This window comes from Dendronephthya gigantea, unplaced genomic scaffold (genome assembly GCF_004324835.1).
Source record: "Dendronephthya gigantea isolate DGI-Jeju-01 unplaced genomic scaffold, DenGig_1.0 000052F, whole genome shotgun sequence".
Taxonomy (NCBI): Eukaryota; Metazoa; Cnidaria; class Anthozoa; order Malacalcyonacea; family Nephtheidae; genus Dendronephthya; species Dendronephthya gigantea.
Window position 1 is genome coordinate 1,018,291 of NW_021163062.1, and position 14,754 is coordinate 1,033,044.

Consider the following 14,754-nt stretch of genomic DNA (forward strand, 5'->3'; position numbering starts at 1 on the left):
TTTGTACGGAACATTAACAGTTAAAGTAATCATTTCTTATGGTGTAGTTCATTGCGTTAGATAATTAAGGAATTTCTCACTAGATAAAGAGATTAAATTTATTCAAATCAAATGCTTTTGAAACGTCATATATCCTGGATATGTTTTTTCACGTCCGAATTTCGCGATATAAAGAACCGAAAGTAAACAAACCTCGAGGACAAGCGTTTTTTTTGTCTCGCTATTTTCAGCTCACCTTTTATTACTCGCTAAAAATTCGCGCTGTTTTTGTTATTTTTTTATATTTTTCGTCGACACAATTAGCCTTTCTCACGATGACGTTTTGGGGTACTTTCAATTTTTTCAAACGGGTTTTAAAAATTAACAACATAAAAAGCTTTTTTCGCTCGTATGATACGGCAATTTCTCCACGAGGAACGAATAAACCGTTCTTTTTTTGCTGTTCGATTAAGTTTAGGTTTAATTCGGGGTAAGAATATATTTAATGCATGTAGATTATTTTTCTATTTTAATAATATCACTGTTATTTCGCCGTTTAAAGATGTGGTCGTGTATGGGCGCGTTGACACATCGCACACGATTGAGGAATACGATCAAAAACAACACGAACCATTTACATGCATTAATTCGCGAACACATTGCGCATATTACACGCTAATAATTATAAGCTCCAAGGTTATCATATGAACAAAATCTTTTAATATAAGCGCGAATTCCAAAGTGTAAGACAAAGTGAAAGTCGTGTCCGTATGCAGAGATATCATGCGGTTTATTTTCATTTTTGAACTTCTATACTTTTTAAAGTACGATGTGCTTCTGAATGGATGTCTTTACTGCAAAAAGTGACAAATTGTATTACGATTTCACATTAAAATTTTGATTCATGAGTAGGGATGTGTTCACTGCAAAAAGAGCCAAATTGCATCAAGGTTTCACATTAAAACAGCGTCGCTGACATGCGCATTATACGTGGCTTGGTGAACGATTTAATCGATTTCGCCTTTCGTTGTTCACGAAGTTTGCATGATATCGCTCCCTTCTCAATATTCGTGATGACAACGGCTTTTGACGACTGCTCGCATGTTCTCTAAATGTCCTTGAATATCCGAAAACAATTCAAAGTTCTTCACAAGTGCTTAAAATTCACCTTTCTGTGGCGTGCGAACCCAGCACTGAGCTTCTTGAAAATTTTGTACCTGGAAACAGTTTTTCGTTTACGTACCAACAATTGCATGGTTTCTCGATTTACCTGCGAAATCCGCTCCTGAATGTAGTGAGTAGTTTATCACTTGCTCCATGATTTCCACCAAGTTATTTCCAAATTTAAATAATCTGTCTTATTATTGTTGACTGTTTTGTGACTTTTTGTTCGTAAACATTATTTGTTCGTAAAATAATGGAAATGTTTAAATATTTGTTCCAATGAAGAGAATTTTCTCGTGTGGTATTTTTTTGTAGTTCTTCGCTGTTGTCGTTTGTTTTTGTACGTTTGTATGTTTTGTATAGATTCCTTTCCTAATATTTTCCTCTATACTCGTCTTTTTTCACATTTTTCTCTCACGTAATACACATTGCTGTATTCGACATTGCCAATTTTGTGACTATTCTGTTGAGTTGCGATTATCTGTGTTACCTGGAATATTCTCCATCTCGTGGAAAGAAGATGTAATGTTGGACTCAAAAGACATTAATTCATCGTGATATGCAACCTTACCGAAGCTACTTAATTTAACGGTTCTTGGTTACCATTTTATGGAACATGGAATTCTCACGAGTTTTAACGAAATTGACGTGTGATCTGCTATTATCTATTGGTCAAGAAATTGAGAAACGACTATTAATTGCCTTTGATCGATTGCGTGTGGATACTGGGATGAAAACAACTAAAACAGATCAAGCACATCTCCAGTGTTGAGAGGTGGTGCAGACCGACTAGGTCTCAACACTGGAGCGCATACAACGACGCCCTACCGAGTATATCATGAACCTGACATTCGATTGTGATATCGACTACCACCAGCGTCTCATCATGACTCTCTACTTTCAACATGTTCAAGAAAAATCTCTTCAACTACTACATGACAGCGCTTCAGAATACTTACGAACCAAGAAAACCCACGAACATGGAAGAGTGTCAGCTTGAAATGCAATACAGCTCGTAACATCTCAACAGCACCGACATGTTGCTTTTAACTTCTTTCACATATAGTTCACATTAATTTACTGATTAATCCGTCCCTCCGTCGGTGCGGGACCACAGTAATTGGCTAACGCTGTTTAGGCTACCCTGCCATCATCATTGCATGTATTGTGTATATGTTTTTCGTCTTTTTTGTGTATTGTAATATTAGTATGATGTGGCAAATGTAAATAAATAAAAAATAAAAGCAACTGAACTCCTTTAAACCTGTGTTTGGCCTCGTACCCAGCCTCGTAACCAAGCGCTTTAATAGAATGATCCCCGAGCCGGTGCAGAGCACCGTGCGAGGGTACTAATTCCGCCCGGAGATTAGGAATTACACCCGGGACCCGGGAGAACATAGCGGAATCCAAAGTTGCCCAAATGTCATGGACGTTCAATGGTCATGGTACTTGTGCGCATGCGCGAAATGCAAACGAGTGTAGACTGGTAATCAGCAACTTCCGGATTGGCTAAGACGAAACGTTTGTGTTTCAGTGAAAAACGTCAGCAATTTAACTGTCATTTTGTAAACTATTTTTTAAAAAAATGTTTTGAAAACAAAATATGAAATGTGGAATCAAATAACAGATAAAACACTGGGAAGAGTTTAAAATATTATCAGAACTGGAGGAATTAGCGGTGAAAAGGAACAACTGGATTATAATCCTTGAAATGGTAGGAGTCTATTTTGTTTATTTCGAGGTTTATTTCGTGTTTGCTGTACGAATACATTTTATGACCTTGGTACAGTATGTCGTTTTGCTCGGTTTTGCGAAGACGTGACCCACTATTTAAGGCTTTACATCATCGTTTTAACTTCCAAAAGAGTCCTTAAAAGTGTAATTCGGAGTTTTAATATAACAAATATCACTTTAAAGGTTTATATATAGTCGACTGCAATCACTGCATGAATTTAATAATCGAAAAACAACATTCGACGTTCACTGCTTGGTTATTTATATTATTTGGGCTGTTTTGATGTTTTGAAGCTTTAGCTATAATGAAGTATTAACTCTCAATTAAACTGTGAAAGTCTATAACTTAATGCAACGGAAAGCAGCAGGAAAACGGGTGATTTCACTTCACCTTTACGACTGTGCTTGTTTCCGAAATATTTGAAACATCAGCTATCGGCTTTACATTTAGGACATTTCATAATATTGAAGGTTAGGTCTGGCTAGCTCAGGAAATATTTTGCTTCGTTTGAAATGGCGAGGGGTTGCTGCATGCATGTATTTCTAGTAATTTTATATAACGTTGCACTCAGCTATTGTATAGAGATCAGCTGGAAAAAGCGAGCGCGGGGGGTGCTTGCAACGCTTACTACTTTGCGCCTGGGTACGAGGTTGCCTCGTGGATAAGAACCTTGTTTTCATCGTCGTAATATATTGTGATAAACATGACACCATTTTGTTGTGATGGTCTGGGAACAAAGCGCTAGTAAATTATGTTTTTGGACAATTTATCGCCATCCTGATATGGTTGATTCAAATATGATCAGTTCTGGCAGACTTAATCTTGACGTAGGTGGGTGAAGTATAATGAATAATGTCAATGACAATGTCTGTTTCGACCCTTGGTCCAAATATTAGGCATTTCAACTATTATATACATGAGGAAATATTTTGCAACAAGATAGGTGAAAATTTGAAAACGTTCTAATTTACTTTGAAGAATTATTTAAACATCGTTAATTGGTATAACAAACAATCATTTGAGCGAGTTCGTAATTTGCATGCCACTTAATCGCAAAGCAGGGTTTATATACATGTTTATATACAGGGTTTATATACAGGGTTCATATCCCTTTTGGTTGTCATGATCAATTCCAAGGAATTTTTTTTGCATTGTGGAAACCCTTTCGCAAAGCTTGATTTCGAAACGAATTAATATAGCTAATAGAAATCAGCGTATACCCAAGAAACAAGTTGGCGCCATGCATGGAAGTGCAAATTTTTACGAATAGCGAATATCCATAATAGAAAGTATATACGAATAGCGAATATCCATAAAAGCATTCTTTTGGGACTGCGACAATTACGGGGAAGATTATAATGGCTTTTGACGCGGACTGCACTGAAAACCATTTTAAAAATACCGTATATGTCAATGGAAAGCTTTCGATTCGAGAAACATGTATATTTGCCTATCGTATTCGCTAATATGGCAAATGGCACTCTCTATTTAATATTGGTTATGATTTTTTTACCAATTTCACTTATAAAGTTTGAGTTTGTGTTTCTTCGTGTTAACGAAACTCGCTATATTGTTTTGTATATAAAAGAATATGTGCACCGTTGCCGTATAACGTCTTGCATGACTTACAGAAATCTAACAGTTTCAGGTGCATGTGAAACTATTTCCCAGAATAGCCGATAGTTGCATGTTTTGAAAATGAAAAGATATTGTGCCCTTGACGGGCTTCGCTACAATGCCTGCATAAGGAAATATACAAGTGCTTTTGGCACAGCCCTGAATGACACTCAGACATTTCGTGACATAAAAAAGCCGTTTCTTCGTCTCAAGGAAATACTTCCCGCTTGTAAACACGCAAGTACATGCACGAAAAGGCATCTGAAAAATCAGGTATGTATTTATACTCAAGAAGTCTGAAGGCGGTTTCTATATTATAAGGGTTTGATTTTGGATTTCTTTCAAATATTGCAGTCTGTGCCGGTTGGATATAGTGTTATGCAAAAGCAATTATCAGAGTGCGTTCGCAGTATACGCATATATTTAGGCTATATAAAGTATTGCACCAGGTGTTCCTTATAGTCCTTACTAAGTCCAAATAACGCAGTCAAATAACAGATGAGAAAATTTTACGCGAGCGGGATCCAGTATGATTTCAGCACTATATAATTGGAAATGATCTGCACTTAAACAATTTGAAACTCGCTGTTGCTTTCTGCATCAATCTTAGCTTTCTTGCCATACTTTACTTTATGCATCGTGTTTCAACTTGTTGTACGGACCAGTACACTAGCAGATTGCCTGCATCGTTTTTATTTAGTGGAGACTGATGATGCATGAGTGTCTGAAGATGTCAAGGTGGCTGATGTGATATAGAATATCTATATCTGTGCGCAGTAGACAATGACCGATTTGAATGCGGAAAAAAGGAAAAATATACACCCGCACTATATCTCATTGGTGAAAATGACTTGCTGTTGACAATTACGACTAAACGTAAACAAGGTTAAATCGGCTAAAGTTTTAAAGGTAAGACTTTGTCAGGTGATAACTTTCATACGTAGGGTCAAAATTGAAATATTTTGCTGAAGAAAAAGTCTTGTAGCTATAGCTTAGCTGTACACAAAATACCCGAATCAATATCAAAACTATATTTAGAACCGTTGTTCAGATCAGTTATGATTCACGAGGACCCGGGTTAGAATTTAACACACACACATGCCTGTTACACTTCCTTATTCGTTCGTGTATTTGTATGAATAATCCATTTATGATTGATTCATCTGAATGGTAGAGAAAATTAAAATTGATATCCGTAGCACTAGATATAAAGATAATTAAAACTGGACCTTGGTTGTACGGGCATGTGTAAGTACTGAAGATTAGCTACATTTTTTTTGGTCAAATTTGAAATTTGTGGAATATAAATTCAGAAGTGATTAGTATTATCACCCGATATACATGCATGCACTATAACCCCTCGCCAATTTGAACAAAACAACCAATTTCTTAAGGTGGCTAACTCTTAGCCTATGGCTATATAATTATTATGACATGTCTCAAATGAGTCGCAGCTGATATTTCTATGATTCGGAAACAAAAGTAAACATCACCCGTTTTTCTGCTGCATTAAGCTGCCATTTAATGGTCTCTTTCAGCTTTAAGAAGTTTTGGTTAAAAATTCAACCTTTAAAACAATAGAACAGTACAAAATCTTTCAAGGACTTCCTATCAAATGGTCTTCGAATATTCATGCATATATTATCCGTGAATATTAGCCTTGAAGTCATGAAGTGACATTTTGCTTTATTTTTAGCGAATACGGAATAAACAAAATAGACATACCTAGTATAGTAAGCTCTTGGTAGCTCATATAGATTATACATCGTTCTTGTAAACTATATTTGTGCTTTTGTAAAAATTTTATTATCAAAAAATAGTTGCGAAACGACAGTTAATAAATTATTTTCTGACGCTCTAAATAAAACACAAACATTCCTTCTTTCAGGATGTTGATTACCAATTTTTACTCGTTTACTCGTTACCAATTTTTACCCCTGTCAAAATATACCCGCGTGTAATAATATGTTTTAATTATTAATATTAATGTTTAATAAATTTTCTCAAGCAAATTAGCCCCTATCTATGGTTTGATAATGGAAACAGGGGGACTCTAACAAGCAACAGGACTAAGATCTTAAAGGTCTCTATAATAGTATACAATAAACTCTGATGGTACATTTCAGTGAAATATAGTGAAGTCATTTCAATGAAGTCTTTCGTCCTAATAGTGATAGAGACATCATACAATCTCAGGAATAGAGAAACTGATTTAGCACCACCTATGCCAAAAAAGGAATTTGGCAAGAGGTGGTTTAGTTATAATGGTGCCCTGCTTTGGAATAATCTTCCACCTCAGGCTAAAATTGCGAAATCTGTGATTTCCTTTAAATCTATATTAAAAAAATGAGTTGAAACTGACTTGCCTATGTTTCGTACTTATACTCCTGTATTTTGTTTGTAACTGTATCTGTTTCTGTTTCATGTCCTTAATTTCCTTGTCCTACGTCCATGTAATTTTGTAGCTTCATTTTTTTTTAAATATCACGCCCCTCATTGAAATCAGTCAGCCTAATGACTGCTGAGGCTAGCGTGACGAAATAAAGTCTATGTATGTATGTATGTAAATATAATTTTTGCTTAGTCCTTCGGCAAAATGCAATAGCCTTTCTGTTCCACTTTTTTCCCTGCTTTTCCTTCCCAATAGAGGAGGAACGAGATTATCAATATTCCGATGGAGAAAATTTTACTAATTTGCAGGATTGACCATAATCTTTTTAAATTCGTGCTAAATCACTCTCTAAGCTCCGCATCCTCGTGACCTCGACCCGTGACAAATTCAAGGAATTTGAAATTACAAGCAAAGAAGCAATGCTAACATGCATTTGGTGTGGAAATGAAAACGTAATAAAAGAATACGATTATGAATATAAAAGATATTTCATGTCATTTTCACTCAACGAAGGACAAATTATTGAATATTCTACACTCTTTCGAGCACTTGCAATGATGGCGTCTCACAAAAATAGTCCGGCATTATATTGCATCAGGCTTTAATTAGGATGAGTTATACAAATTCTTGAACTTTAAAAGTCTCGTCGCAGGAGAAAGGTCTTAACCCACCACACACGAGATCTAACAGCTGAGCTAATAACCTCGCGAGGTGGTTAATTAGCTCAACCCGAAATCCGGGAGCAGACGAGAGAATTAAACTTACCTTTCGAGGCGAATTCCTCACGAAAACTATCCGCGCACAAGGTAAAGTTGCTAAGTAAGAGCCTCGCGAGGTCTTTATCTCAGCTAATTAATAACTAATTTTATTCCCATCTTAGTATATTTTTTTACTCTTTTTTTAAGACCTTGCCATATGCATACTCTTGAATAAAGGAAGCGAAGAAGACATATTCCCAATAAGGTCGTGAAATGGATCAAAAGGAATGCACCATGATGAAAGTAAGGGTAAAGCTTCTTTTTCCGTTTAGAAGATTAAATTTTCATGGATTCAGGTTTGTATTTCCTAAAGGTAAGTCACTTGAAACGACTGTACTAATGCAGTTTTGTATTTCAAATGTTTGTGTTAAACCGTTGTTTTATTCATATATAGTATATGCTGATAATTATTTAACTAATCAAACATGTTGTTTGTTTTAGCTACGTCTCTGATCTGTTTATATATTGCATGATTTTTGTCTGGAAGGGAAGACATTGATTTGATGCCTCTCCGAAAGTTTTTTTGACTTTCATCTGCCAGACTTTGAGTTCCAAGGGAAAGATTGAATCTCAACATGAAAATAGTTTGTTTTTTGCGAGTTTTTGCAAACTATGTCATAATTCTTGTTGTAATTGAATCTTAAATTTCTTGGAACATCTTCGCGATGTTTGTGCAAATTGCTCAAACTCATCGCAATGCGCTTATGTTAAATTTGTTCTTAATTCATTGCATGCTTACTGCTTACTGATCAGTGTATGGCCCAGTTTATACGTCGTATTTTGGTCGCGTCGAATGCAATTCAAACAATAGATAATTAGGTGTTAAAGAGGTTTAAATCTTATTATGTATTGTTTGAATTGCATTCGATGCGACCAAAATGCGACATATAAACTGGGCCTAAGAGTTGACCACATGCAATTTCACGATTGTTAATTATTTCCTTTTTTTCACCGATATTTCAGATATAGACGAGTGTAAGAATGCGACACTGAATAATTGTGGTGAAGGGTTCGATTGTGTCAATACTCCTAGTTCATATATATGTGTTTGCAATGGAACGATACTAAATGGAGAATGTGATAAAGGTAAATAATTATAACAAACTATTAAGGCCATTTGTGGAAATTCGCACACTCGCCTAGCTGCACTACTGCTCGGCTAGGCCTATATAATTATATACACTTACATCCGTTTGGTATATGAAAATAACTTTTTCTATTTCAGATGTTAAACGATATCTTGTTCAGTTAACAATAAAACAAAGCTATACAGCGGCGCTTTGCAATGCAAGCTCTCAAGAGTTTAGAAACTTGAAGACTAGGATAGAAAACGCGGTTTGTTTAGTTTATATTGTATGTTTTTGCAGCATTTTGAATAATTTTTTTGAAACCAAAGCGAGTCTTCCCTGAAATCTGATTGGTTTTAGCAGCTGTGAAGTACTGGTATTTCACCAAACCGCAGTTAAAGGTCCTATGTCTAATTTGAATATAAGGCGCAGACTGAAAAAAAAAACACAAGAAATTTTGTTTGTCACCTAATAATATTTCAATAATATTTCACCAGCTAATGATATTTCAAAAATTTTCCCGCTCAGCGCCAGCATCAAGCCCCTGGCGGTGGAAAACAAGAAAATCAAAAAAAAATTTTCGAGGCTTCCATTAAGTGATCAATTAAAACCTCTGAATTTTAGACCGTGACAGTATTCAACAAAACGGGCAACGAAAAGTATTTAGACGTTGAAGTAACCAAGTTCAGTCAGTAAGTTCAATCAGATTAAATAAGACTGAATAGTTTTTTAAATTTTATTGATTGTGTTTCTTGTATTTTAAATTTGTTCAATTTCACTTTTTCTTTCATTTAGACTCACCAGCTCTGGAAGCATTATCGCGGATATGGGGATGTTTTTCAGAAAAAAAGACGAAACTGGCATAAAGGAGCTGCTAGCTGCTGTACGAAATAACTCATTTGGTGATTTTGATGTCGATCCTGACGCTCTTCAAGTTCTTAGAAATGGTAAGACAATAAAATCTCATCATATATTTCAGTATAATATATGCTTGATTAGAGAACCCTCACCACCACCCTGACTGGTTTCTTAACGCCGTGCGCCAAATTAGTTCATATAAAGTAATCATTGTATTTTTCTTGATTGATACAGGCACATGTCCCCCAAATGGTCCTGTTATCTGCCCCACCCATTCAACATGTGAAACGTTGACGGAGAGTACAATTAAATGCCGTTGCAATGATAGATATTACTTTGACGGTGTCGAATGTATAGGTAAAATATATGAATTTAATTTTCAGCTTTGGTATAAAAAGAGGAAAATTTTCTAAGCTAAGCGTTGAGGGAATTGAGAAAAACGAAAATACAGAGCTACAGTTTGGCAAGTTTTTTGTTTAATAATAAACATGCATTACAAGGGATCCAATACCAAAAAATATTTTTCTTTAATTTTGGATAACATCAAAGTTTATCCTTCCTATATTACTAAGCAGGTTGTTCAGAGGGAAAAAGAGTTGTATGAAAGTGCAGTCACCATAATTACGAACACCAGACATACCAAAAGATGGAAATTGGAAGATTTTTGTAGACACGTGCAAATAACCACGTTTTAAACTCTATAATAGGGCAAGGGAATTGCATTTGCTTCGTTGCCTAAATCATTGCCTATAGGAGCTTGTGAATCTAAAAATAATGAGACTTTTGCAATAATGAAAGTTTGGCAGACTATAAATATCATGCCCAAGGAGTGACGTTATGCGGTAACAAGCAAAACAACACAAATGCGAGCGGAATCGATATGATTGACATCCTGATCGATTTTGTAATGTTTGGACTTTTAAAGAATTAATGAAAGCAATTATATTATTGAATTTGGTTTTCACGTGATATAAAGAATTGCGGCAATTAATTCATCATAAATTATATTAACTTTGGCGGGCATTGTGGTGTATTTTGCGGGCTAAAATTATAAATTTCCTGGACTGAAATATATTCTAAAAAGCTCGCCGATCTAAGCCAATCAGACGAATGACTAAAGTGTTTAACTACTGCATGATTTTTTATACAAAAATTGCCCTTTTAAGTTATTGCCCGTTCAGTAAAGTATAATAATAATACAGTTGATGTTCTTTGGCATAAATGTGTTTTTGGCCCTTCTCAGAACACATTTTGACACTCGCTACTCTAAAATGAGTTCTGAGTCGGACCAAAAACCCATTTATTCCCCCGAACATCAACTCTATTGTTATACATATTATCAAGTTTAACCTCGTTCAACAATCATGAAGAACTAGCGTAAGAGTATATACATAAGTATTTTTAGATATTGGTAAATCGAAAGTCGTAAATCTTTAAACTATAAATAGATACTTCCATTGAGCAGTTTTTCACATTTAACGATGTATTCACTCTAGAAAGCGTCGTTGTAACAGTTGATGTAACTTTGGATCGTGAGTTTACTAAAGCGTTGAATAATGATACCTCAGTCGAATACGAGGAGTTAAAAAAGAATATCACGAATCAGGTAAATTTGACAAAGCGGGTTTTGTAGCTATTATCCTCCTTTTCAAGAATTAGAAAAATGCCGTATAGAGAAACCGAATAGCAGGTTAACAAAAATATATGCTGAAAGAAAATCAAAGTCAGTTGACAAAGCATATAGGGCAGCGCGTACATGGACATGGAGATTGAAGAAGACACATTTTGTATAAATTTTGCTCCATTTACTACGATAGATCTTCATGGCTCTTGCAGTATCTTCTTTATAATTATAGGCCTGCACGACTTCACCATGGCGAACGATATAATTTGATATTCATTACTTTTTTAATGCAAAATGCTTACACTTTTTTAATGCAAAATGCTTACAGGAGATTTATGCTGCATGTGACACGTGCGGCTTCGCTTTGGCAGATAACATTGAGCTTGGTCTGAATAATTCTTGATATCATGAGCTGAGCTCAGCATGAGCTGAGCCTCATCCAATAATTGTTTTTTTTTAATTCTAATTCATACATAAGGCCTTCGAATGTTACTATAAAATAAATTGAGTGAAAAAAAACCCCGGATTTTTTCCGGATTTTTTTTGTACTCGCTTGAAAAAATTATTCATTATCAATCTCATTATCAATCAAGCCAGTTCAACTATACAAAACGTATATAGAAATTTGAACACATGCGGTCAGTTGGTCGAACGTAGAAACGCGTGGGCAACATCCAGGGCAACGGCAATTTTAGGTGTTGTACTTTTGCTGTATTTCATAGTAGAATAAAGAGGCCATTATTGTTGAAAGTTAAATGCGAATGAATTTATATGCAAATCACCATGTCGGAAATTGCTGGTAATGACGACTATAATAATATATAAATAATTTGTTATAATGATCTAATATTAAAATGATCTGATTCGTTAGCTAATCGAGACATTTAAAGATACCCCAAACTTTGAACGCGTGGAAGTCACGGGATTCAGGTAAAGTAGCCATGCATGCATGTATATTTTTGAAAAAAATGGGTGATCGATAAACGTATATTTTCTTTCCAATTTTTTCTCTGAACCTTGGTATATTAATATTCCAAGTAAAATTTTCAAAACAAAGTTTAATCACCATGTCCTTTGATGCATGCAATGCTCGCATGAGTCCTTGTCAGCTTTTGAAATTTTCACTTGTGTTTTCTTTCATACTTTACATAGGAACGCGTCTATTGCAGTAGAATTTGTGGTTCATTACCGAAAAGACCCAGATATGAATCAGAAAGTTGTCGTTGGCCAAACATTGAGAGAAAAGGTTATTAAAAAGGGAAAACTTGGAGAGTACAAAGTTAAAGGAAAAATATTGATACAAGGTAAATTTAAGGAAGTTAAATTTTGTTTCCATGTGAAGAATGAATTGTGATCCTAATTGCTCTTATAGGTTTTCCTAATGAATTATTTCAGCTGTATAGGCTAAATTTTTATCTCAGCAAGAAGAGACAACGAGTACGTGAACGCAGATGGACAGAGCTCTTTAGAATGACAAAATCTGCAGTGAATCTAATTTAAAGTGGAAATCATATACATAAATTTAGTTCAAGCTAGAAATATCTATCGGTCCTCCGGCAGGAATGAAACCTACGCTTTTTGCAATGCTGGTGCAATGATAAGAGTGCATGGGCTGCATTAAAAAGAGTTAATTAAGATCTTTAATCCTTTAGAGTTTATCCAGCATCAGGTAAAGTGCCACAAATCGTATAGTCGATTTTAAATACCTTCACATTCTCGCACGCATTATACAATCGTAAAAACACCAACCACCACCGTTCTTGTCTGTTCAGTTGCAAAGCATTGCGACGGCATCGCAAATCCGTTTGATTCCTGCCGGAGGACCGATCGATTGTTGACTTCTCAGCCTTTCCAGGCTTGAACTTCGGTTGTGTATGATTATATTTCCGCTTGAAATTAAAAATTTATCCTACATCGGATATGCCACAAAATCGTAATCGTATTCATTTACCCAAACCATGGCCCATTCTTTTATCTAATAAATCACAGGCCACGTTATACAATCTTGTTCACTATTTTCACTAAATCCCAGGCCATAATGCTGTACGCACGCATTTCTTGGGGCACTAAATCCCGCCAAAATCAAAACAAAATATCGCCATTTTGGTTTTTATAGTACCCAAAGAAATGCACGCACGCACAGTATCATGGGTTTTAATAAAAATAGTGAGTAAGATTGTATAACATCTTAACCACATTGATCGGGCTGCTTATGCCCAGTCCTATTCGTAGGCATTGCCATCGTGAATACACACCAACCACGCTTGTTCTTGTCAGCTATCTCTTGCACCAGCATCGCAAAGGCGTACATTGTTCCTGCCGGACACATTTTCTGTATTTTTCGGCATGGTTTGAATTTGAGATCACTTTCAATCGAAATTAATTGTATTCATCCTGCAATTGAGTAAATCCTATATAGCTTAGTTCTCGTAGAGTGCATTTTGGAAAGAACACCCCTTAACTCCGGGGGGGATTCACGGGTTCTCACACAATGTGAGCTTTTTTGTATAGTTACGCTACTGATTCATTCAAATAATGGAATGAAATACAAAATGGAGAAGGTATTAATGAAAGGTTTGGTTATTATATTCCTTGCAGAACCACCTCCTCCACCAAAGGACCTTAAGATTACTAAAACCACACAGAAAAGCTTTGATATCGCTTGGAAAAAGACCCGCACGGACGAATTTTTTACTATCGATTACATAGTGATGTACAAAGAACAATCTGATTCAAAATACCAGGAAAAGGTAGTACCGTCGGGCATCCTTAACGTAACATTGAATGATCTGAAAACTGGTACACTTTACGACATCACAGTGCACGGGTATAATGCCTATGGCCGTGGAGAAAAGATTGAAATTGAAGAAAAGACAGAGGAGGGTAATTATTTCGCTATAGTGTGGCCTAATTTCAACCGAAAAATCTCTAATTGAGATTTGCATACATTCTTATTCTGCGTTGAAAGCCACCCGCACGAGAGTTGTTAGCTGAGCTGCGCTAATGGTAGCTCACCTCCACAATGATCTCATGTGTGGGTAGCTTTTTTGATAACTTCATCTCGTGGGGAAAACAATTATTATCGCATGACACAAATCTCAACATATGCGAACGGGCTAAATAAGATGATACTAAGCTGCGAGCAAAGAATACTCAATAATAACACGTACAGTTTTTCTACGTGAAAGAGCGACTCAATTGCATGGTTGCTGATCAGTGCAAGATTTGCCGACATTCACTAATGTTGCTGCCTCTAACTGTTTCTTTTTTTCACTGTTTTTTCAGATGTAGACGAGTGTAAGAATGCAAGACTATATAATTGTGGTGAAGGGTATGATTGTGTCAATACCCTTGGCTCATATGAATGTGATTGCAATGGAAGGAGAGAGGGTGCAGAATGTGTTAAAGGTAAAACAACAATTCAAAGAACGTTAACTTCAGCATTCAGTGCAAAGGCTATTTATTTGTTTGAAGACGTTCATTCGCCTGCTACTGCTCGACCAGGGCTATATATACACATTTATCTGTTTGCTTACTCTAAAAAATAACGGAAATACCCT

The 14,754-nt window shown here is 35.7% G+C and overlaps 1 protein-coding gene across 1 annotated transcript in view; it reads left to right on the forward strand.

The window, feature by feature from the left end:
• LOC114528934 overlaps positions 1–14,754 on the forward strand; it is a 56,988-nt gene that overhangs the window by 21,750 nt on the left and 20,484 nt on the right. The window contains exons 2-10 of the mRNA XM_028550644.1: positions 7,793–8,731; positions 9,337–9,404; positions 9,508–9,659; positions 9,805–9,927; positions 11,067–11,176; positions 12,066–12,124; positions 12,347–12,498; positions 13,793–14,077; positions 14,480–14,602. Of these exons, the coding sequence (XP_028406445.1) occupies positions 8,714–8,731; positions 9,337–9,404; positions 9,508–9,659; positions 9,805–9,927; positions 11,067–11,176; positions 12,066–12,124; positions 12,347–12,498; positions 13,793–14,077; positions 14,480–14,602 (1,090 nt within the window). The 5' untranslated portion in view covers positions 7,793–8,713. The remainder of the gene's footprint in view (positions 1–7,792; positions 8,732–9,336; positions 9,405–9,507; positions 9,660–9,804; positions 9,928–11,066; positions 11,177–12,065; positions 12,125–12,346; positions 12,499–13,792; positions 14,078–14,479; positions 14,603–14,754) is intronic.